At 40.0% G+C, this 17979-nt stretch overlaps 1 protein-coding gene across 4 annotated transcripts in view; it reads right to left on the bottom strand.

The window, feature by feature from the left end:
* The window catches only part of LOC148012520 (NAD(P)-binding Rossmann-fold superfamily protein), a 120569-nt gene extending 110635 nt beyond the window's left edge, over positions 1 to 9934 (bottom strand). Inside the window, exons 1-3 of one of the 4 annotated variants that reach the window (XM_087669286.1) lie at positions 9631 to 9934; positions 6064 to 6133; positions 5781 to 5866 (exon numbers count right to left, since the gene is read on the bottom strand). In XM_087669286.1, the coding sequence (XP_087525412.1) occupies positions 5781 to 5866; positions 6064 to 6133; positions 9631 to 9740 (266 nt within the window). In that variant the 5' untranslated portion in view covers positions 9741 to 9934. The remainder of the gene's footprint in view (positions 1 to 5780; positions 5867 to 6063; positions 6134 to 9630) is intronic. The other 3 variants (XM_087669284.1, XM_087669285.1, XM_087669287.1) reach the window with 3 other exon arrangements.
* Between the last annotated feature and the right edge of the window lie 8045 nt (positions 9935 to 17979).

Genomic DNA, 17979 nt, shown 5'->3' with positions numbered 1-17979 from the left:
TTGGTCCTTCTCCTTCTTCTAAGAGGATAGACCAGCCAAAGCTTTAGATTTCGAAGCATTGGTTCCTTTCAGTTGCTCCTCTTGGTCCAAGACCATAGGAACCAACTCTTCCCATCGAAGAGTTTCAGACCTCCCTGAAGCAATCAAGTCAAAATAAAAACCATTGAAGCGAGGCGATAACTATGAAAGAAGAGTTATCGCCATGTCTTCAAAAGTGATCACCTTCCCTACGTTTTGAACCTGCATCTGAAGCTGCCTTAGCTTGTTGATATGCTCCCGCATGGATGATGACTTGTTGATACTCATTGTCCTCATTTGCACTTCCAAAGAAACTCGCTTCATGACGCGGTCATGATTCATCCGATTATACATCTGATCCAACTCCAGCCATATCTCCCTAGCCACTGTCAAATACTCTATATGAGAGATAACAGTTGTAGTACATGAGAGAAATAAAAATGAGCAAATGCGTGCATTGAGTTTATCCTAAGTGCCTGAGCCTTTGCCAACTCCGCCTTCTCACTGGAAGAGAGTTTGGACTCGTCTCGCGAAAAAGGACGATTGATAATCTCCATAACAAGCTCCACCAAATCATAGGACTCCAATATGGCAAGCATCATAACCTGCCAAATGATGTAGTTCTCACCATCGAGCTTTTAATCTGAAGGAAGAGCCGGTAGGACGGGCATCTTTTGATCCATGATTGCCTGAAACTCTGTCTCGGCCTCAAAAGACATCTTCACCTATAATGCCTACACAAAATACAAAAAGCAACCCCCATTGCTGTGGAAATACAGCCTACTAGGGCTAAGGTTCGCTCATTCTGTTCCTTCTTCACCCGCCGAAGGCGATGAAAATGTAAAATCTGCACTTGAAGGCCAAAAAACGCAGCCTTCTTCCTTCTCTAATAGCAAAAACAGTAGCAACTTCAGCAAATCTTCTCTTTTCTCAAACGCCCACGCTTGCCTCAGCCTTGTTCTGAGGCGCAGCCCACCTGCTCGCACTTGAACGCTGAAAACACAACCTTGTGTCGCGCTGAAAACTCCTCTTCAAATAGGTCCACCCTAGGTCAGTCCTTCAATACTCTAATACTATGTCAGAGTGAAGCAATGCAGAAGTGAATGACTGTGACAAAGAGTGAACAAAGAGAGGAGAGAGAGAGAGAGAGAGAGAGAGAGAAAGAGAGTGAAACACAGAAAATCTGCAATGAAGAATGTTGTATAAGGATGCAGAATTATACACGGGTGTAGAGAAAATATATGTGTATGTCTCCACCTCGAGGATCTCGATCTCCATCAGCCTCGAGAGCAATCTCCGCAATCAACAAGCTGAAATCTATCAGAGACAATGTACAAAGACTATTGGAAACTCAGCCTAATTATAGACTGAAAATAATGCCCATAAATGATCATGTCATTTGCATTAAATGCAACCGATTGATGCAGTCGGACTGTTATTGCAGTCCACCCGATTGCTGCCACATGGCACTATTGACGTGGCCACATCCAAGGAATGACTCCTAACAACAAGATAGGTTGAAAGCTTTGACTTTCATTCAGCAATTTGACACAATCTATTCAGGGGGGAACTTCACGGAGTCCTCAAAGATTCGAAAGGCAGCCACTTTCTTGAAAGGGAATGTATTACAATGGTGGTCCACTCTTTTGATGTAAGGTAGAGCGTGGGTACAATTCAAGCAAATGTTTGCATCAAATTGCTTGACAAGTACCTTTGAGGTGGACATCATGACAGCTTGGAATAAGCTGGATACTAAGGAATGTAAAAATTTGGAAGCAAATTCTAGTGTTAGATCTTTTGAGGTGCTATGTTTCAGACCACACAGTGGGAGTAGTATTTGCCCTTGGTTGAGTTTACTTACAACAACACGGTGCATAGTTCTACGAGCAAACCTCCATTTGAGGTGGTTGAGGGTGGCAAGAAGGTAGCACCTATTCTGCAAACTAAGGATAAGATCTTTCAAGCTGATCATTATGTGGAAAACTTGAATATAGCCTATGCAAAGATAAAATATGCACTTCAAAGATTGCAAGAAAAGCAAAAGAGGACAGCCGATCGCCACAAATGTGCTTTGCAGTTTGCAGACAGTGATTATATATTGCTGCGTTTTGAAAAGGCAAGGCTGAAAAAGATGAAAGGAAGAGAAAGATTGTATTCGAAGTTGAGTATGAGATACTATGGGCCCTTCCACGTGTTGGAGAAGATCAACGATGTGGCATATCAACTGAAATTACCTCTACATTAGCGGATACAAAATGCCTTTCATGTCAGTCTGTTGAGGCCTTTTCATGATGATGTACCAGAGGATATGTCTGCTGAAATTTAGCTTGAGATTGAGGAGCTAGATGAGATTTTGGTACTTAAGCAGATTTTGGCACATAAGGAAAGAAAGGTCAAAGGTAAAGTTTCCAAGAGATACTTAGTGAAATTTTAGAATTATTCACCAATGGATGCCGAATGGATGGAAGAGGATGACTTGGCAGCCCATCCTTAGTTGTTGCCAGGGCTGTCCGTGTCATTGTCCACATACACAAGATTGTGTTTATGAGTCCAAGTCTCAATCTTGGAACCTAATTCACTTGTGTAACAAACAGTGTCTTTGTCTTCTCCATCATGAGTCCACTCTTCTCCTTCCATCCACCATAACTCACTGCCATGTGTCCTAGATCCCGCATCTTTCACATGGTATCAGAGCACAGACGGGCATGGCACTACTCCTTCAGCTCCATTTCACTTTCATCTAGCTCAGCTTGAGCTCAGTCCAGCTCAAGACTTCATCTTCTACTCTTTTTTCTCACTGCCCTGTTTGGCAGCCATAGCCAAACCTGCACCTACCTACCTTTGAGCTCTTAGATCTCTTGAACCAGGCAATATCTCCCCAAGCTCTCTTCTCGAGAATCATTCCTTGACTCCCTGCGCTCCTTCCTGGCACATCACAGAGGCACATTGGCAACTGACAGCCCTGGCATTGCAAAAATTCGTCGTCGCTGTCCAAAACTGCGCCGTTGCTGATCGTACTATCTGCGCCGCCAGCACGCAACGAATTCCAGGCTGCAACCATGGGGCTTTGAAAGGCCATGACATAAGCTTCCTATACATGTAAAAAATCTCAGAATTCTGGAGTTGATTTGCTGCTTCAGCCATCCAACATGGGAAAAGACTCTCCAAATGCTCGGTTCAAGGGAGTCAGGTTTCACACCTGACAAACCCGCATCAAGCTCATTCTGATGAAGAAGGGGCTTTGGGCCATTACCAATGGCAAAGAGAAGAAACCTCGGGATGCGGACCTTGCAGTTACTTGGCAGAAGAATGATGACAAGGCACAAGCCATCATTAAACTGGAATCGGATGACAGCTACATCCATCATGTGGATGCCTGTGACACGTCCCATGACACTTGGGATAAATTGGATACCTTATTTGGTGCACAGTCAAAGTCGTCTAAGTATGGTCTATTAATTGAATTTTTCCGACTTGATATGAAGCCTCATACATCCCTGGCATCCCATCTGAACTACATGGAAAGCCTGCTTACTCAACTTGCAGGGATAAAGCTAAAAATGGATGAAGATGTTTGTATTGGTGTCCTGTTAAAAAGTTTGCCTCCTGCGTATGATAATGTATCAACCACTCCAACCAATATGCCTGATCCTCAACTTGTTGACATTAAAGCCTCTCTGCTAGAGGAAGAAAATAAACTTAAAAGCAAAGAAGAGCCTAGCACTTCAAAGGATGAACAAATGTTATATGTAAACAACAGATACAAAGGTAAAAAGGAACCGCTCTTCTGTGACTTCTGCAAAAGGACCGGACACACTGAGAAGTTCTGTCATGCTAGAAAGAGGTCCCAAAAGGCCTATCTTGCAGCTGTGAAAGAAGAAGAAGACCATGGACCAAAAGATGAAGATGAAGACCACCACGATCGGAAGGACAAGCCTCATCAGTCCTTCTACTCTCATTACTTTGATAGACTGTTTTAAAAGCCTTGTATTTCCTAGCCCTAATGCTCTTTGTCATAAGCTTTATAAACTCCTCATGTAACTTGGCATTACAGTCCCTGTACACTTTGTGAAGCCCCTGTTACAGCCTCTGGATATCCATCATGTTTTGGTGCCCACACTTAGTCTTTTCTGCGACAGCCTTTGGTGTCTACCATGTTTGTGGTGTGCCCACACTTTGCAGGTGGTTCTCATTACAGCCTCTACACACTTTGTGCCTTTCTAGTTGTGATTGAGGAGGGGTGTTGAGATTCAGCAATCACACTCATTGACAGCCTCTTTGTATGGAGCTTCAGGGCCAAGGACATGCAAGCTTACCTATCCCATATGCACAATGGTGCCTACTGCAGTTTCCTACTTTCTTATAAAGCATTGTACTTGCTTCCTTTTCTTAATGCAATGATAGTACTCTTTTCTTTTCAGTAAAGTATCAATGTCATTGTCCACATACACAAGATTGTGTTTATGAGTCCAAGTCTCAATCATGGAACCTAATTCACTTGTGTAACAAACAGTGTCTTTGTCTTCTCCATCATGAGTCCACTCTTCTCCTTCCATCCACCATAACTCACTGCCATGTCCTAGATCCCGCATCTTTCACAGAGTGAGTATTGAACTTACATAAGTGAATATCTAGATGCTCCATGGGACATGGACATTGTGCCTTGTGCAACAGACCTTGCCTCTACAATTGAGCTCCGCATTATCATATTTGCCTCCAACTTGCAGCTCGTCAACTAGTTAATTCAATTCATGCAAATTGATTTTGTGGATGCTCCTTGCATTTGCATTCAACTATCTGACAATTCAGCATACATGTTTCCCCAATATATAGAGAATATTTGCTTGTTCTCTCAACGCAAGTACAAAGGATCTTCACTTAATTTTTGGTTTTCAATATCATAATATCTTCTCCAAGCATTCATGACTTCCAATATGTAGGAAAACATATAACAAAGCCTCTGAATATAAGCACTCATTCTCCAACCCAAAATTTGAATATGGTCTCACTAGTACATGTGTAAAGTTTGAGCTGCAATATATACTATCATTTATGGCAATGATGTGCTAATATACTTAGGATTGTTTGGATTTCTTCCCTCATTAAGGGGTGGTTTTTTTCCCTCAAGCTTGAGCATGCACCATTCTTGTTTGTTTATTCTTGCTTTTCCCTCTTGTCATTCTCCAACAAATGGTATCAAAGCAACTTTTGAAGATTATGTCCTCTCTTGGTAAACTCTTGCCCTTCTATATATACTTTCCATGTTTATGGATCTTGCTTATCTAAAAGCAAACATAAACCCAATGCAACAATTCGCAAGGTTCATGGAGTATAGCTTTGAAATTGTGTACACTTGTTGTAGAAGGAAAGCTCGAACTGCTTGATAAACATAGGGGCTTTGTTGACATCCATATCTCCATTATTAAAGCTTGGTCAGTCTCTCATCATGTATTTCTCTAGTTAATCAACTGGTAATGTTAACTGTGCCAACAATGCTTTTGGAGCTAATGTAGCTAATTAAGAACCATTTGCTTTCTTTTGCTATCATGAAATATGGCATTGACTCTTTAGAAATTTCAATCCTTCTATACATTCAATGAAGTGTGTTTGATATCAAATAGGGGGCACCAATGAGGAAAATAAATCGGTCTTCAATCCACAAGCCCGACATGTGCATAATCTTCACCAGAACTGACTAAAGGGCTCAAGCACATAGAAGAATACCAAAAAAGGACTTATATTTTGAAATAGAGTAAACTGACCTAGTAAACTGTTGATTAATGATGTCATCATGAAGAAAAAATTGAGACCTTGTCTTCGCATTATTTTTCAAAGGAACAGTAATACCCTGTACATTGATACCAAAATTATTGTTAGCATAATGCTCAAATAGTTAGCATGTTACAAAACTCTCATCTTACTCTACAAATAAATATGAGTGCAAACAACCATCACAAAAAGAAAAAATAATAATACATAATCACATCTCATGCTATGAGAAAACCAACAACAGTTTTGCCTAAGAGACACAAAATGATAACTCACACCATTGAGGTTGATTTCTCCTAAATGGTTGGCTTGGCATAACGCACTAGAGTCACTTCTCCACATCATCCTACAAATCCAAGAAATGTTTTAAAGAGTGTTGCAAAATGATCACTAAGCAAACACAAAAGACAATTCAAAATGACAAAGTTTTCATGTTGCTATATTCAATGTACGTTACCATAATTAACTTAAAAATGATAGGTGGAAATGTTAGAAACAAAGTTGAAGACTTTGTTGACTTTTCACATTAGCTACACTAAGCTCAGCACAATCCCACAAAAATCTCACCAATTGTGTCGATTCAAAATATTGAAGACACAATACACTTCAGCTCATTTCCCCAAGCAATCAATTTAGCAATATCTCTCAACCACATGTATTCCCATTAAAGATAACCAATATCTTGCACAACACATTGATACACTAGGTCAACATCACTTACAATAGTCCACATGATATTCAATTTCCTATTGAGCTAAAAACCCATTACATACTAATTAGTTCTTTAAAACAGCCCCAAAACAGTAAATTACTAAAAGTTTCATTAAACAAGGAGCGGTTCTAGAGAGTTTTTATGTCCCCCATGCAAAACCCTAACTTGGGAGGATCCTTCCATATCTCTAAATAGGCAGGCTGCCCACCATTCAACCCTATCCTTCTATGCAGGTTTCTCGCACATGTGTAAATTTCAGCCATCTGCCTTCCACTCAATGGCTATCCAACCCACGCAATTGTTGCCACATCATCATCAACCTCTCTGAGACCAACCTTCCTTCTTGGAATGGGTGGTGATAACATGATTTAAGAGTTAATTACAGCAATAAATAAATGCACATAAAATGAAATACACACTTTACCATAACATTCTTGGACAGTAGACTCCCTGTTCGCCCCAAAACTAGCACCCCTTACGGTATTTCTTTAGCTTTCATTCAATTGGAAGGAGTACAACTTAAGATTCTTCAATCTCCTCCTGCTAACCAATTGCTCTTGCTGTCATCAATGACTAGCGAGCCTTTTGGGTCATTTGCCCCTTGATTCACCCAAGACTTTTTCTCCAATTTGACCCTTGGCTGGCCAAATACTGCCCCAAATCAATTCGGGATGGGCCAGCTCCTAAAATCCCTTGATAATCTTCAATTATCAGCTCTGATTTCAGTCCCTTGAGCCTTCAATCTCTGGCATGGATCCCAATGTGGCTGCTAAACCCTAATTTATGTTGTAAATTAGAGTTTACTGCAGAAATTACAGATCAGCCCACCAAAAATGGCTGAAATCTCCTCCAAATGGTTGAGAATTGCTGAGAATGGCTGAGCAGAGGCTGAAGGAGTTGAGAGAATGCTGTAAAGAGAGAAAATTTTGAGATTTGTCGCGAAGAACTGATCAAAATCAGCTGCTGCCCTGCTATACCAGCCCCAAACAGATGCACCAACAACAATAGGAGCATCAAAGACTGTGATCTTTAGGAGAAAGCGCATCAGCAGCAATTGCCAGCTTCCCAAGGTCAAGAATATGCAATCTCCATCACCAAAATGGTCTCCAATGGCTGGGAAAAGTCCCCAAAAGCTGGCAGCCACAGTCCAACACCTCTTTCCAACAGCTCCAAAATGAAAAAACGAGATTTCTCTCTCCCTTCAGCCCTATTTAGCCTTTCCCCCACTTGCATGGGAAAGTTTTGCCAACTGGCAGCTTTCTTAATCCATTTTCAGCAATTTCCAGTCATTTAATTAATTTTCAAAATTAATTAATTCTAAAAATTAATTCAGCCCTTAATCCATGCCCAGAAAATTGACCTTGCCCATCCAAAAATTAATTAGCTAGGCCATTTGCAACCCAAAGTGGTCCCATGCATTAATTGACCCTTGGACAAGCATTAATCTATTAATTAATGCCTAGTCCTTAGTGTCACCACTGACATTTAATGGCCAGTTAATGGACCTAGGGGCAAATTGACACCCAAATTCACCTAGAATCTAACAAGTGTAACTTGTTACAACTTTTGCCTTTGACACCCATCTTTTTCACAGGGTCCTTGGGCCTTCAACTGTTAAAAAAAGCAGCTTGCACCTCACATGTGCAACACATGTGCATCTTTTAATTGCACATTTGATTAATCCTTTAATCAAATGTCAATTAAACATAAGCAAAGCATCAAATTTTCACGTCCTCGTGACACTCTCCACCACCTGGCATCTTCATCCTACTCTCACCTTGTTGCCTAAGGAGTTCTACAATGCTGCCTTTGGTGTTTTCAGCCATCGCCAACATCTTCCACACCAAAAGAGCTGGCGTTTACTTCATTTACATCCTAGTGGACGAGCTCCATCACCTAGCAACTCCAACCTGAGCTGCATTTTGCAACTAGTGTGGCCGTCTGCAACATCCTCCACCTCTACGTTAGGTATTCTCAGCCTCCCAATATCTTCCATGCCAGAACAACTTGTGTTTGCTTCATTTGCATCCTGGTGACTAGCTCCATCACTTGGCAACTGCTTCCTAGGTTGTATTTTGCAACTGGTGTGGCTATTTGCAACATCCTCCACCTCCTTGTGTGTCCCTTGTGTGTGCCTACTCCCTTGGTAATCAACATTTTGCAATTTCTCACTCGCCAACATCTCCAACTAGTGGTTGCAACACTGAAGAAAGGTCATCTCTCATGTCAAATTAATCCACCTATCTCACAACACCTATTGAGCTCAATGGCTTTAAGACTACCTTGTGCTCGCTTTGTGGAGACCTTGAGAATGCACAGCATGTGTTTGATTCCTTAATTAGTCACATTATCCGCATGTGTTTGATTCCTTAATTAGTCACATTGTCCACATGGAATGGGGATCAATTCTAGAAGTTTACGTGTCCCACATGAAAATCCTAGTTTGGGAGGATCCTTCCACGTCTAGAAAAAGGCAAGTTTGCCCATCATTCAGCCCTACCTTTTCATGCAGGTTTCTTGTGTTCACGTGCAGATTTCAACCAACAACCTTCCACTTAGTGACTATCCAACCCACACAACTACTGCCACATCATCGTCAGTCTCTTAGCTGAGCTTCAAATAAATACAAGGGATTATGGTCTCTAATGTTTGCTGCATTGTCCTTCCTAAGTTCCACATACTCCGATATCTTGTCATTTCTATTGGGATCAGAGACACATTTAGTGAGCTTTATCTCATGTAAGAATAAAGCCTGAATAAGCTCATCCAATAATACTTTTGCTTTGGCTACAAATTTAGGTTTCACAACACAGGCCCAGCATTCGGTACCATAGGAATTGTGTGATTCAACACCTCTAAGGGCGTTCCTTTGATGTCGTTATGCTCATTTGCAAACTCCTATATGGAAAGCACGGCTCCCACATCTTTAGAGCGTGATCTTTCGTCGGTGTGGCTTCAATTTATAGAAGTAAAATAAAGTTCAGTGTAGTGTCTGAGTTCTCAAGTGTATACTCAACGGCCAATGCAATGCGTAGCCCTGTGATATAGATGCAGCATGATGCATTTGAAGGGACGAATGCTGTATAAATTTACAAATTGAAGTCGATAGACATTACAAAGAAGGCTCTTACCTCCGCCCTAGCCTAGAGAATGATGTTAGTTTCAGAACAGCGAAGGTGATACAAGAGCCAAGCAGGGCGCCGGACGCAACCATGGCAACGCCATATCTGGTGGTGTACATACTGCACGTAACGCGCTCGCTCTCTCTCACATTCAAATTTACGATGATGAAATTGAGCCAACGTTGTTGACACGCAGCGAGATTAGGGCAGGAAATGGTGAATTGCGACGTAAATATTTACATATATTAAGCTCTTTGGAACTTTTTTCGATAACGCAAAGGAATATTTACATTGCAGTCTGCATTAAACAGCAGTAACGTCGAGCTTCCAAATAACAACCTTAAATGCGTTATCTTTTCCAAGACGAGCCAAAGCTTAAGACAGCAGCTAGTCACCTTACTAAACCTATCAACCGGATTTACTAGAACCTAGGTCATACCTTCGAAAACCTTCTTATTCCTAGCCTCCCACGACCCAAATAGATAGAAGGATCGCTCCCCTAATCACAAGCATTGTGACCAACCACTTCGGGCACCTTTTCCAAATTGGCCCAAGCCCAACACATTAATAATCCCAAAACAAGTGACACATTGTTTTTTCTTTAACATGACATAGAGGGTACATCAAGGGGATGAGGCCCACTTCGTCAATCTATCCTCCATGGCCAACTTCTTTGTCACCACCTTCGAGCAAAAGAAATTAATTCTTAAAGGGGGGACGGCATACCAAATCTTCTTAACAACCTTCATTGTCACTTCTTTCAACCAATTGGCATCCTTCTTCTTCTAGAATTCCTATGCCACTCTGATCCAAAAAGAAGGATCTTTCTGTTTCATCATTTTAACCTTTGAAATTTTCTAGGAGATCATTGACCTTATAAATTCTTTGGTGGAACTCAAATACATATCTAGGGGAGGATGGGCAATCGTTGTTCATTGACGAGAGGACCCGTAGCATCAACACCTTTTTACGAGACATCAAACAAAAGCTCTAAGTAATCTCATCTGCAAAAAAGTCAATCCAACCGAATGGAATCCCACATATCCTTCCATTGACTAGCTTCCTTAGTACATAGCACTTTCAATAGCTTGGTGTTTACAAGTACTAGGGAGGGCTCATCCTTAATCGGGAGATGATTGCACTAGATTAATAGAGCTAGACTTGAATCGGATTTGCCAATTTGTACTCCCCATTCCACTTTAAGTAGAACTTTAGACAAGGTGTTAACTATGGAATTGGCAGTCTTTGACTATTAGATCCTCAAAAGAAGTAGCTTACACATCAAATGATTCCACAAAGGTATATTGATACTAGCAACTTTTGATTATTCGATCCAACCCGTGAGCAGAATGGCCCAGGCCTAAGGGGATTCCAAGTTACATAACCATTTACATGCAAAGGTGAGGGCACAATTAATGAGTCTAGGGGCTCCCAACTCGCCTCCTTCCCTTTTTGAAGTCCATTGCTCCCTATTGATGCAATGCTAGGATTTTCTTTCTTTGTTGAACCATACTAAATCTTGAAAAGGCTTTTCAATTCTCTACCAAGCAATCTTGCAAAACAGAAAGACAATGCTATAAAAACCTATCAAAGTCTAGAGCACATGCCAAAGTACTGTCACCTTCCCTAAAAAAGAGAGAGGTGAAGAATTCCAATGAGCAAGCTTTCCATCAATTTTCTCATAAAGCCAATCAGACCTTTGATTATCAATAATACCAATGCCTATTGGGTTGCCAAGATATTTAAGGATCTTATGAGGTTTTGTATCTTTCAAATGAAACTTCTCAATCACATCATTACCTTCTAGCAAATGAAGTTTCTATACCTCAGTTTTGTCGATACTAACTTTACAGTCAGAGACCACATAGAATCCCTCATAAAGCTTGAACAAGGGAATGAATCTTGCATTCTCCTTCAAGACGATGTTAGCATTATCCTTGGTGAGCATATTCCCACTAAAAGTAGACCCATCGAGAGGGGGATACCTTTAAGCATTTGCTTTGAAATCAAAAGATCTACATTTTGTAGAAGGGAATTTGAAATTAAAGCCAATAGGAGTGGGGCAACCCTACCTTATTGATCATGTGAGAGGGAAGAAAGCCTTAAAATATCCGTTGACACACATGAGCCAAGGTGTTGGGTGGAGAACAATGCAGTATAACGACTCTACAAAAGTCACCACTACAATACCCACCTTGGCTAAGACTAGTAACATATGAAACCCCAACAAGTAACTTGATCATAAGCTATGTCAATGTCAATATTGACTAGCACAAATCTCTTATTTGTTAGAGCATGGTCTATGGACACCACCAAGTTGAGAATGGCATCATGGATCTTATGGCCATGAACAAAACCAATTTGTTTTGGATGGACAATATTAGTAAGCATAAACTTAATTCTACAAGCAAGGGCTTTTGCTAATAATCTATAAGCCTCATTAAGAAGAGTGATGGGTGTCCAATCTTTGCATTGAACTCTTCTCACAGATTTGGGAATTGATTTAATCACTCCTACATTGTCTTTTGTAAACATCTCCCCTCTCTGGCAAACTTCATCCACCATCCTTGTCAAATCACTACCATAGATGTCCCAATATTGTTTGAAAATTTCAACATGCAAACCATCTTTTTCACAATACTTGTTCTTCTTTATGCAACCAACCATATGGTGCAATTCTTATTCGGATAAGGGGCAGGGCCATTAAGAATAGCATGTTTGTAGGGAGGGATGGTAGTAGGCTTGCAATCTAAAAAAAATAAGGCTCTATCACAGTAGTTCTCCCTCATTACAAGTCTAGAGCCCACGATCCTAGAAAGGAAGCTAGAAAATACACCAACAATAATGTTATCACCTCTATGTTTCATGCCCACCTCATTAATAACTTCAAGGATAGTATATTGGGCTTTCCTCTTTCTTGCCTCCTTGAAAAAAAAATAGGAGAAGGGTAATCCCCTACTTCGAGACATTAAAGTCAAGTGTGAACTCTTGCACTATTGAATCTAATGTTCTCATTAGCTTTTAGAAAACAATCAACCTCTTACATGAGAGTAAGAGTAATCTCATCACAAAAGCTAGCACCAATAGCATCAACAAGGCTATCATGAATCTTGGCTACAACTAACACCAACTCCCTTCTGTGCTGGCACCAATAGCATCAACAAGACTATCACGAATATTGGCTACAACTGACACCAACTCCCTTATATGCTAAGCATGTTCCCAACCATAGTTATTGAAAGTTTGAATAGCAACAATAATATTGTGGTCCCAAACTACCAATGGGTCTTCAAAACAACAAACACTCAACTAAGCGTTGGTAACACAATTCCGAGAGCATCATGCAAAAGAAAAGAGCAATTTAGTTTAAATTGGGGAGGGTTCCATATTCAATTTAGAACCTTGGAAACAAGAAAATACACAAAGGAAAACAATCGGATGTAGCATATTGCATTAGTATATTCAATTCAATCCCCTTTCCCAACCACCATCCACCTACAGAAGCACAAAGCACAATCCAAATAGGCAGTTCTCCAAGAATCATCGCAATCCTTATTCATCTAGGTAAATTGGTAGGAGGGGACATTAGAAATAGATGCTAAAGGAATCTTGCACTCATTTCAATCGACGCCAACTATTTGATTTGATGCAACCTATCTTCTACTCACAAGACCATGTTTCGATCTCCTAGGAATAAGCCATCATCCACATCAACCAACTTCGAGAGTCTCAACCATGATTCCTCTCTCTCACTGCTATTATTATGGGCATAGCTACAAATTATTGCTAACTCTAGATCATTAAATGAAACATTGATTCCCACAAAATCTTCCACCCCACTCATTACCCACAGTCTAGCTCTAAGAAAGTATTTATAGAGTATGAGGGGATGCTTCCACTCCCACTAAATGGGCACTCGAGGAAGGAGTCATACCCAAGGAGCATCACATCACTCTTAGGCCTACATTTCAACTCTTCCAAACACGAGATATCAAAGATCAAAAGTTTTGCAAAGTAACTTGATTGCATCCTTCTCATCAATGGAACGCAAGCCTTTAATGTTCTAGAGTAATAATTTAGTTTGTACATGGTGGACATTAAGTAGAAGTATAGAGAGCTTCAAGTGGGGCATATAGATTAATGAATTTCATTGAGTTCCTGGCAAACTTTTTGAGTGAAACTACTGATCCACTCTTGTCCTCACCTCTCTTCTTCTTCTTCTCTTTAGTAATCCACTCATCAAGTGCCTAAAATTCCTTATTTGTAAGAGTCAAAGTGGGACACTTGTTTTCATTTTTCAATCGAAGCAGTTGGCACATTGTAGACATAGATGGCTCCTTCAAAGTATTAATCTTGGGCTTAATTATTGGGATCCCTAGCTAGACTCAATGGGACATCCTTGCTAGTGGTGTCTTCTTTGCCTTTCTCCTTCTCCAAGTATTATCTAGCAAAATGTCCAACATGCTAGCAAAAGGTAATAATCATACGAGAATGGAGAAAATGTAACTTCACATAGCACTTCAATTTCTCTTGGATCTTGCAAATGCAAACTTTTAGGATGCTCCATTGTTCTATCTTAGAGTATACAAATCCTCAAGTCTCCTTTCAAATTGATAAACCATAGGGCGACATGTAGTACTCTACCCAAGCCATCGGCAATCTTCTAGACATGAGCATCAAAGATTGTTTCGAGGCCACAGAGGAAGACCCAAGTCAAAGACTCTAAAAACCACACCTCTGATGGTGAGAATTTAGCAAACCATGGCATGGTATGAACAAGGTCACCTTTGTAACATATGGAGCAAGAAAGAACCCAATCACTCTCTAAACTTGAGCCAACCACCACTATGAAGAACCCTCTTTCAATAAACTTGAATTGCACCGATTGGTCATGAGCTTGGAAAGCATAAGTAAACCAACAAGAAAACTCTTCCTTTATGGGAAGTCTATCCATGAAATACATTAATAAACTAGTGGTGGAAAATTCATAATAGTGAGCACATAGTGCTTACATTGGGAGCATAACATTGACTTAGTGGACCTTCTTCTTTTGAGCAGCAACAAGAAGAGTGTTCTTCTTAAACTCACAAATCTTTTGCATATCAATAGCAAATGCTTTAAAAACAACCTCAAAATCCACATGAAAACTTTTCACCTAGAGTGCATAATATTCCACTTCCATGTTAGTCCCATTAGACCTTGGGGTCTTTAGAGCTACAACATTCAAGACATCATCCTGAACCCTCTTTCCATGCATACCTATAAAGTTCACATAACATGGAATGGCCTTTGACTCAGGCTAACACATTGGATACTTTGAACTTGTTCTCACTTAGAGTTCATTCCCACTCTAAAAACATGTCATGTTAACCAATTGAGAATGAAGACTTAGGTTCTTCTTTAGAGAAATCAAACATACATCTTTCCTTTTGAGAGGGACTCAAATTTTAGGATTATTTTACCTTTATCTTTTTGTATTTTCACACACTAGTTCTCACAAAAAACCCTTTTTTTCAATCGGTTAAAATAAAGGCAAGCTTTAAAAACCAACTAGTTTGCTATTCAAAATCTATATGAAATTTTGCACCCTTATTTTTAGGGGCATGACAATATTTTAGCCAATGTTTTAAAAATTTGATCAAGCAAATATACTAAAATGGTGTTTTCTACTAGCATTGTCACATAGTGAAAGTGGCATATTATCATGTCACCTAAATATCCATTAGATGGAATCATTTCTTATCCAATAATGAATGCATTTCGTGCTCAATATGAATTTAAAAAAATGTCTATCTCTAATTGTCAGGCTAGACATCTATAATGATAGTCAAATGTGTTTGGATCTAGAGACTTTTGAGTCAACCTACATGTTGGATAACAATGTTCTATGTGTTGCTTCATTCGCAATCAGAGTACATTGGCAATGAGAAGGAATCCAATTCCATCAGTACAACACATATTGAGGGCATTGTTATTAATGCCAAGGAAATACTCCATGTATGGTATATTGACTTAGTTATTTGTCAAACAAAGTAGCTCACACGTCATTTGGATATTGATATTCTATCTACGTCCCTACCTCCATTCATAGCATCCATTGCAAGGGATTTGTTATGTGTGATACATTTTTGTAAATCATTCTAGGATGAATGTATTGGACCAAAACCATGCTCGACAATGGGACAAGTGCAAACCTCCTAGTGTTCTAGGAGTTTGATTGTTCGAGGCTAACTAACTTCAACCTAATCACTCACCTTTCTTCTTCTAACCATTAACAACACAGTCAGACAAGCAATAGTAACCAACAATTTCGAGATTGTAGTAGTAGACACACCTCGAACTTTCTCATTGTTGTAGCCTTGTCACAATGCCTATGGTGGTCTCACAATCCTCTTGTCATTACCTTGATCACCAAGCTCTTGATCTAAATGTTCTACCCATGTCTAGATTGAAGATGCCATCACAAGATAGATGCAGAGAAGGGAAGAGAGCAATGAACTCATCAAGCACTTCACATCTCATCCCTCATGCTCTCATTGTTGCACTCACTTTCTCACTTTCTCTCCCACTCACCCCCTCAAAATAAGCAAGAACCACAAAGTAGTAAACAAAAAGGAGAGATAGATAACTTGTTCATAAGTTGTCACACACTAGAATGAGCTTTCATTCTTTTTTTCCACTTTATATTACATGGGCACTCTTTTTAGGGTTTTCCCTAGGTTGGGCACCCTATTCCCTTTTTTAACTCTTGGATTGGCTATTTTGCTCATGGTTATTACAAGATAAATCCTCATCACTTGTCCAAACATTGAGATACCTAGTTTTTCACTAGGAAATTAATACAAATTGCATGGGAGTGAGTCTAACTCGCACCAAAATTGCAAGTTTGCATTGCGACTTTATAAAAAAATTTATGTTAGATTCTCTGAAATACCGATTCTTCTTGTATCCTTCTTAATCTATTCCCTATCAATTTATCTTTTTTCACTATATTTATAGTCCAGTAACATTTACCCCCTCCTAGATGAATGTCAATCCCATGGCATTTGCATAATGAATAATTTCTTTGCAAGATTTAGTCTCCTTTTCTTTACTCTCTCACACAAGTTGGTTATATTTTTTTATTGGTCTCCTCCTCTCTCTAAATCCTATTGGAGTTTTCTTCAAACATGTTAGTCATCTTGTAGTGACTTATTAACATTTCCCATAATGTCATTCTTATCTATTAGCTTGGAAATACTTGCTTGTAAATGGCTCAATGCATCTTTGAAGTGAGGCAACGTGCAATCGCAATTAGTAATATGAACTTTCACAATGCCATTGTCCAATGTTTAGTGTTTGTATATTCATGCGTTATGATTCCACATTCCATTGTGCACTCTCACATGATATTGAATGTCTAGTCTATGCTAGAACTTAACATGTTATGTTTGCTTTTTGAATTGACAAGGTTACCTAATTAGTCAAGCCTTGCAGGTTTTTGTGCTTTCTGCATGCCCTTTCCTCTCGTGCTGCTTCTAGCATTTCAATGATGTCTTGGACATTCTTCATTTCTTCTTGCAGCTCTTCATACAACCCTGCCAGCTCCTCAATGTGTTGTTGCATCCTCACTAGGCTCTTTTTCTCTTTAGCTAGCCTTGCCTCCCACTTTCCTTCTTCACCTTCCTTAGCTTTGAGCTTTACCTTCAACTCATGTATTTCTTTCTAGCATACAGCTACTTGGCGGGTCTTCTCTAATTGAAATGCCGTCATGAACTCCTTCTCGGCTTCTAACTCAGCCACTACCCCCTTTTTATCCTCTTTTTCTTTCTCTAACTGTGAGAGAAGCTCTTTGATGTACTCATCATAGTTTGAGATTTCCACCCTCTGCCTCTTAGGGTCCTATCTCAACTTGGCATCTGCTACTACTGGTCACTTGGTTCTTGCTATAGGGGTACCTTCACCTACCCCTTGGGCAATTTTTTTATTAACCAAGAATTGCACCTAGGCCAACATGTTGCTAGCATCAACTTTAGGCATGGAGCCATGGGTGGTTGTGGTTGTTGGGGCAGTGGGCACTAGGAGAGTAGGGATGGGTTCAATTAGGCCCTTACCCTTGCCTTCTTTCACCGGAGGCCGCATGATCTCTGGAACTTGGGCACTTGAGCCTGGGCCTTCATCTCATGGTGGGCTCAGAGCACCCAGCTCGTCTTGTCTGCATTGCTATTCTATTGACATGCGTGTTGGTAGCACGATGTCCTCTTTTTCCTTCCTCTTCAATTCTTTCTCTTTTTCAGCTACTTTCCTCCTTTCTTCTTTGGCTCTTCTTGACTCTTCTTTCAATATGTCAGACACTTCTTTTTATTTTTTCTTCCTTTC

This window comes from Lygodium microphyllum, chromosome 27, assembly GCF_053477565.2.
Source record: "Lygodium microphyllum isolate KBCC chromosome 27, Lygodium_microphyllum_v1.1.10, whole genome shotgun sequence".
Classification (NCBI taxonomy): Eukaryota; Viridiplantae; Streptophyta; class Polypodiopsida; order Schizaeales; family Lygodiaceae; genus Lygodium; species Lygodium microphyllum.
Note: the sequence above shows the minus strand (reverse complement) of the source record. Positions and strands in the feature narration are given on the sequence as shown.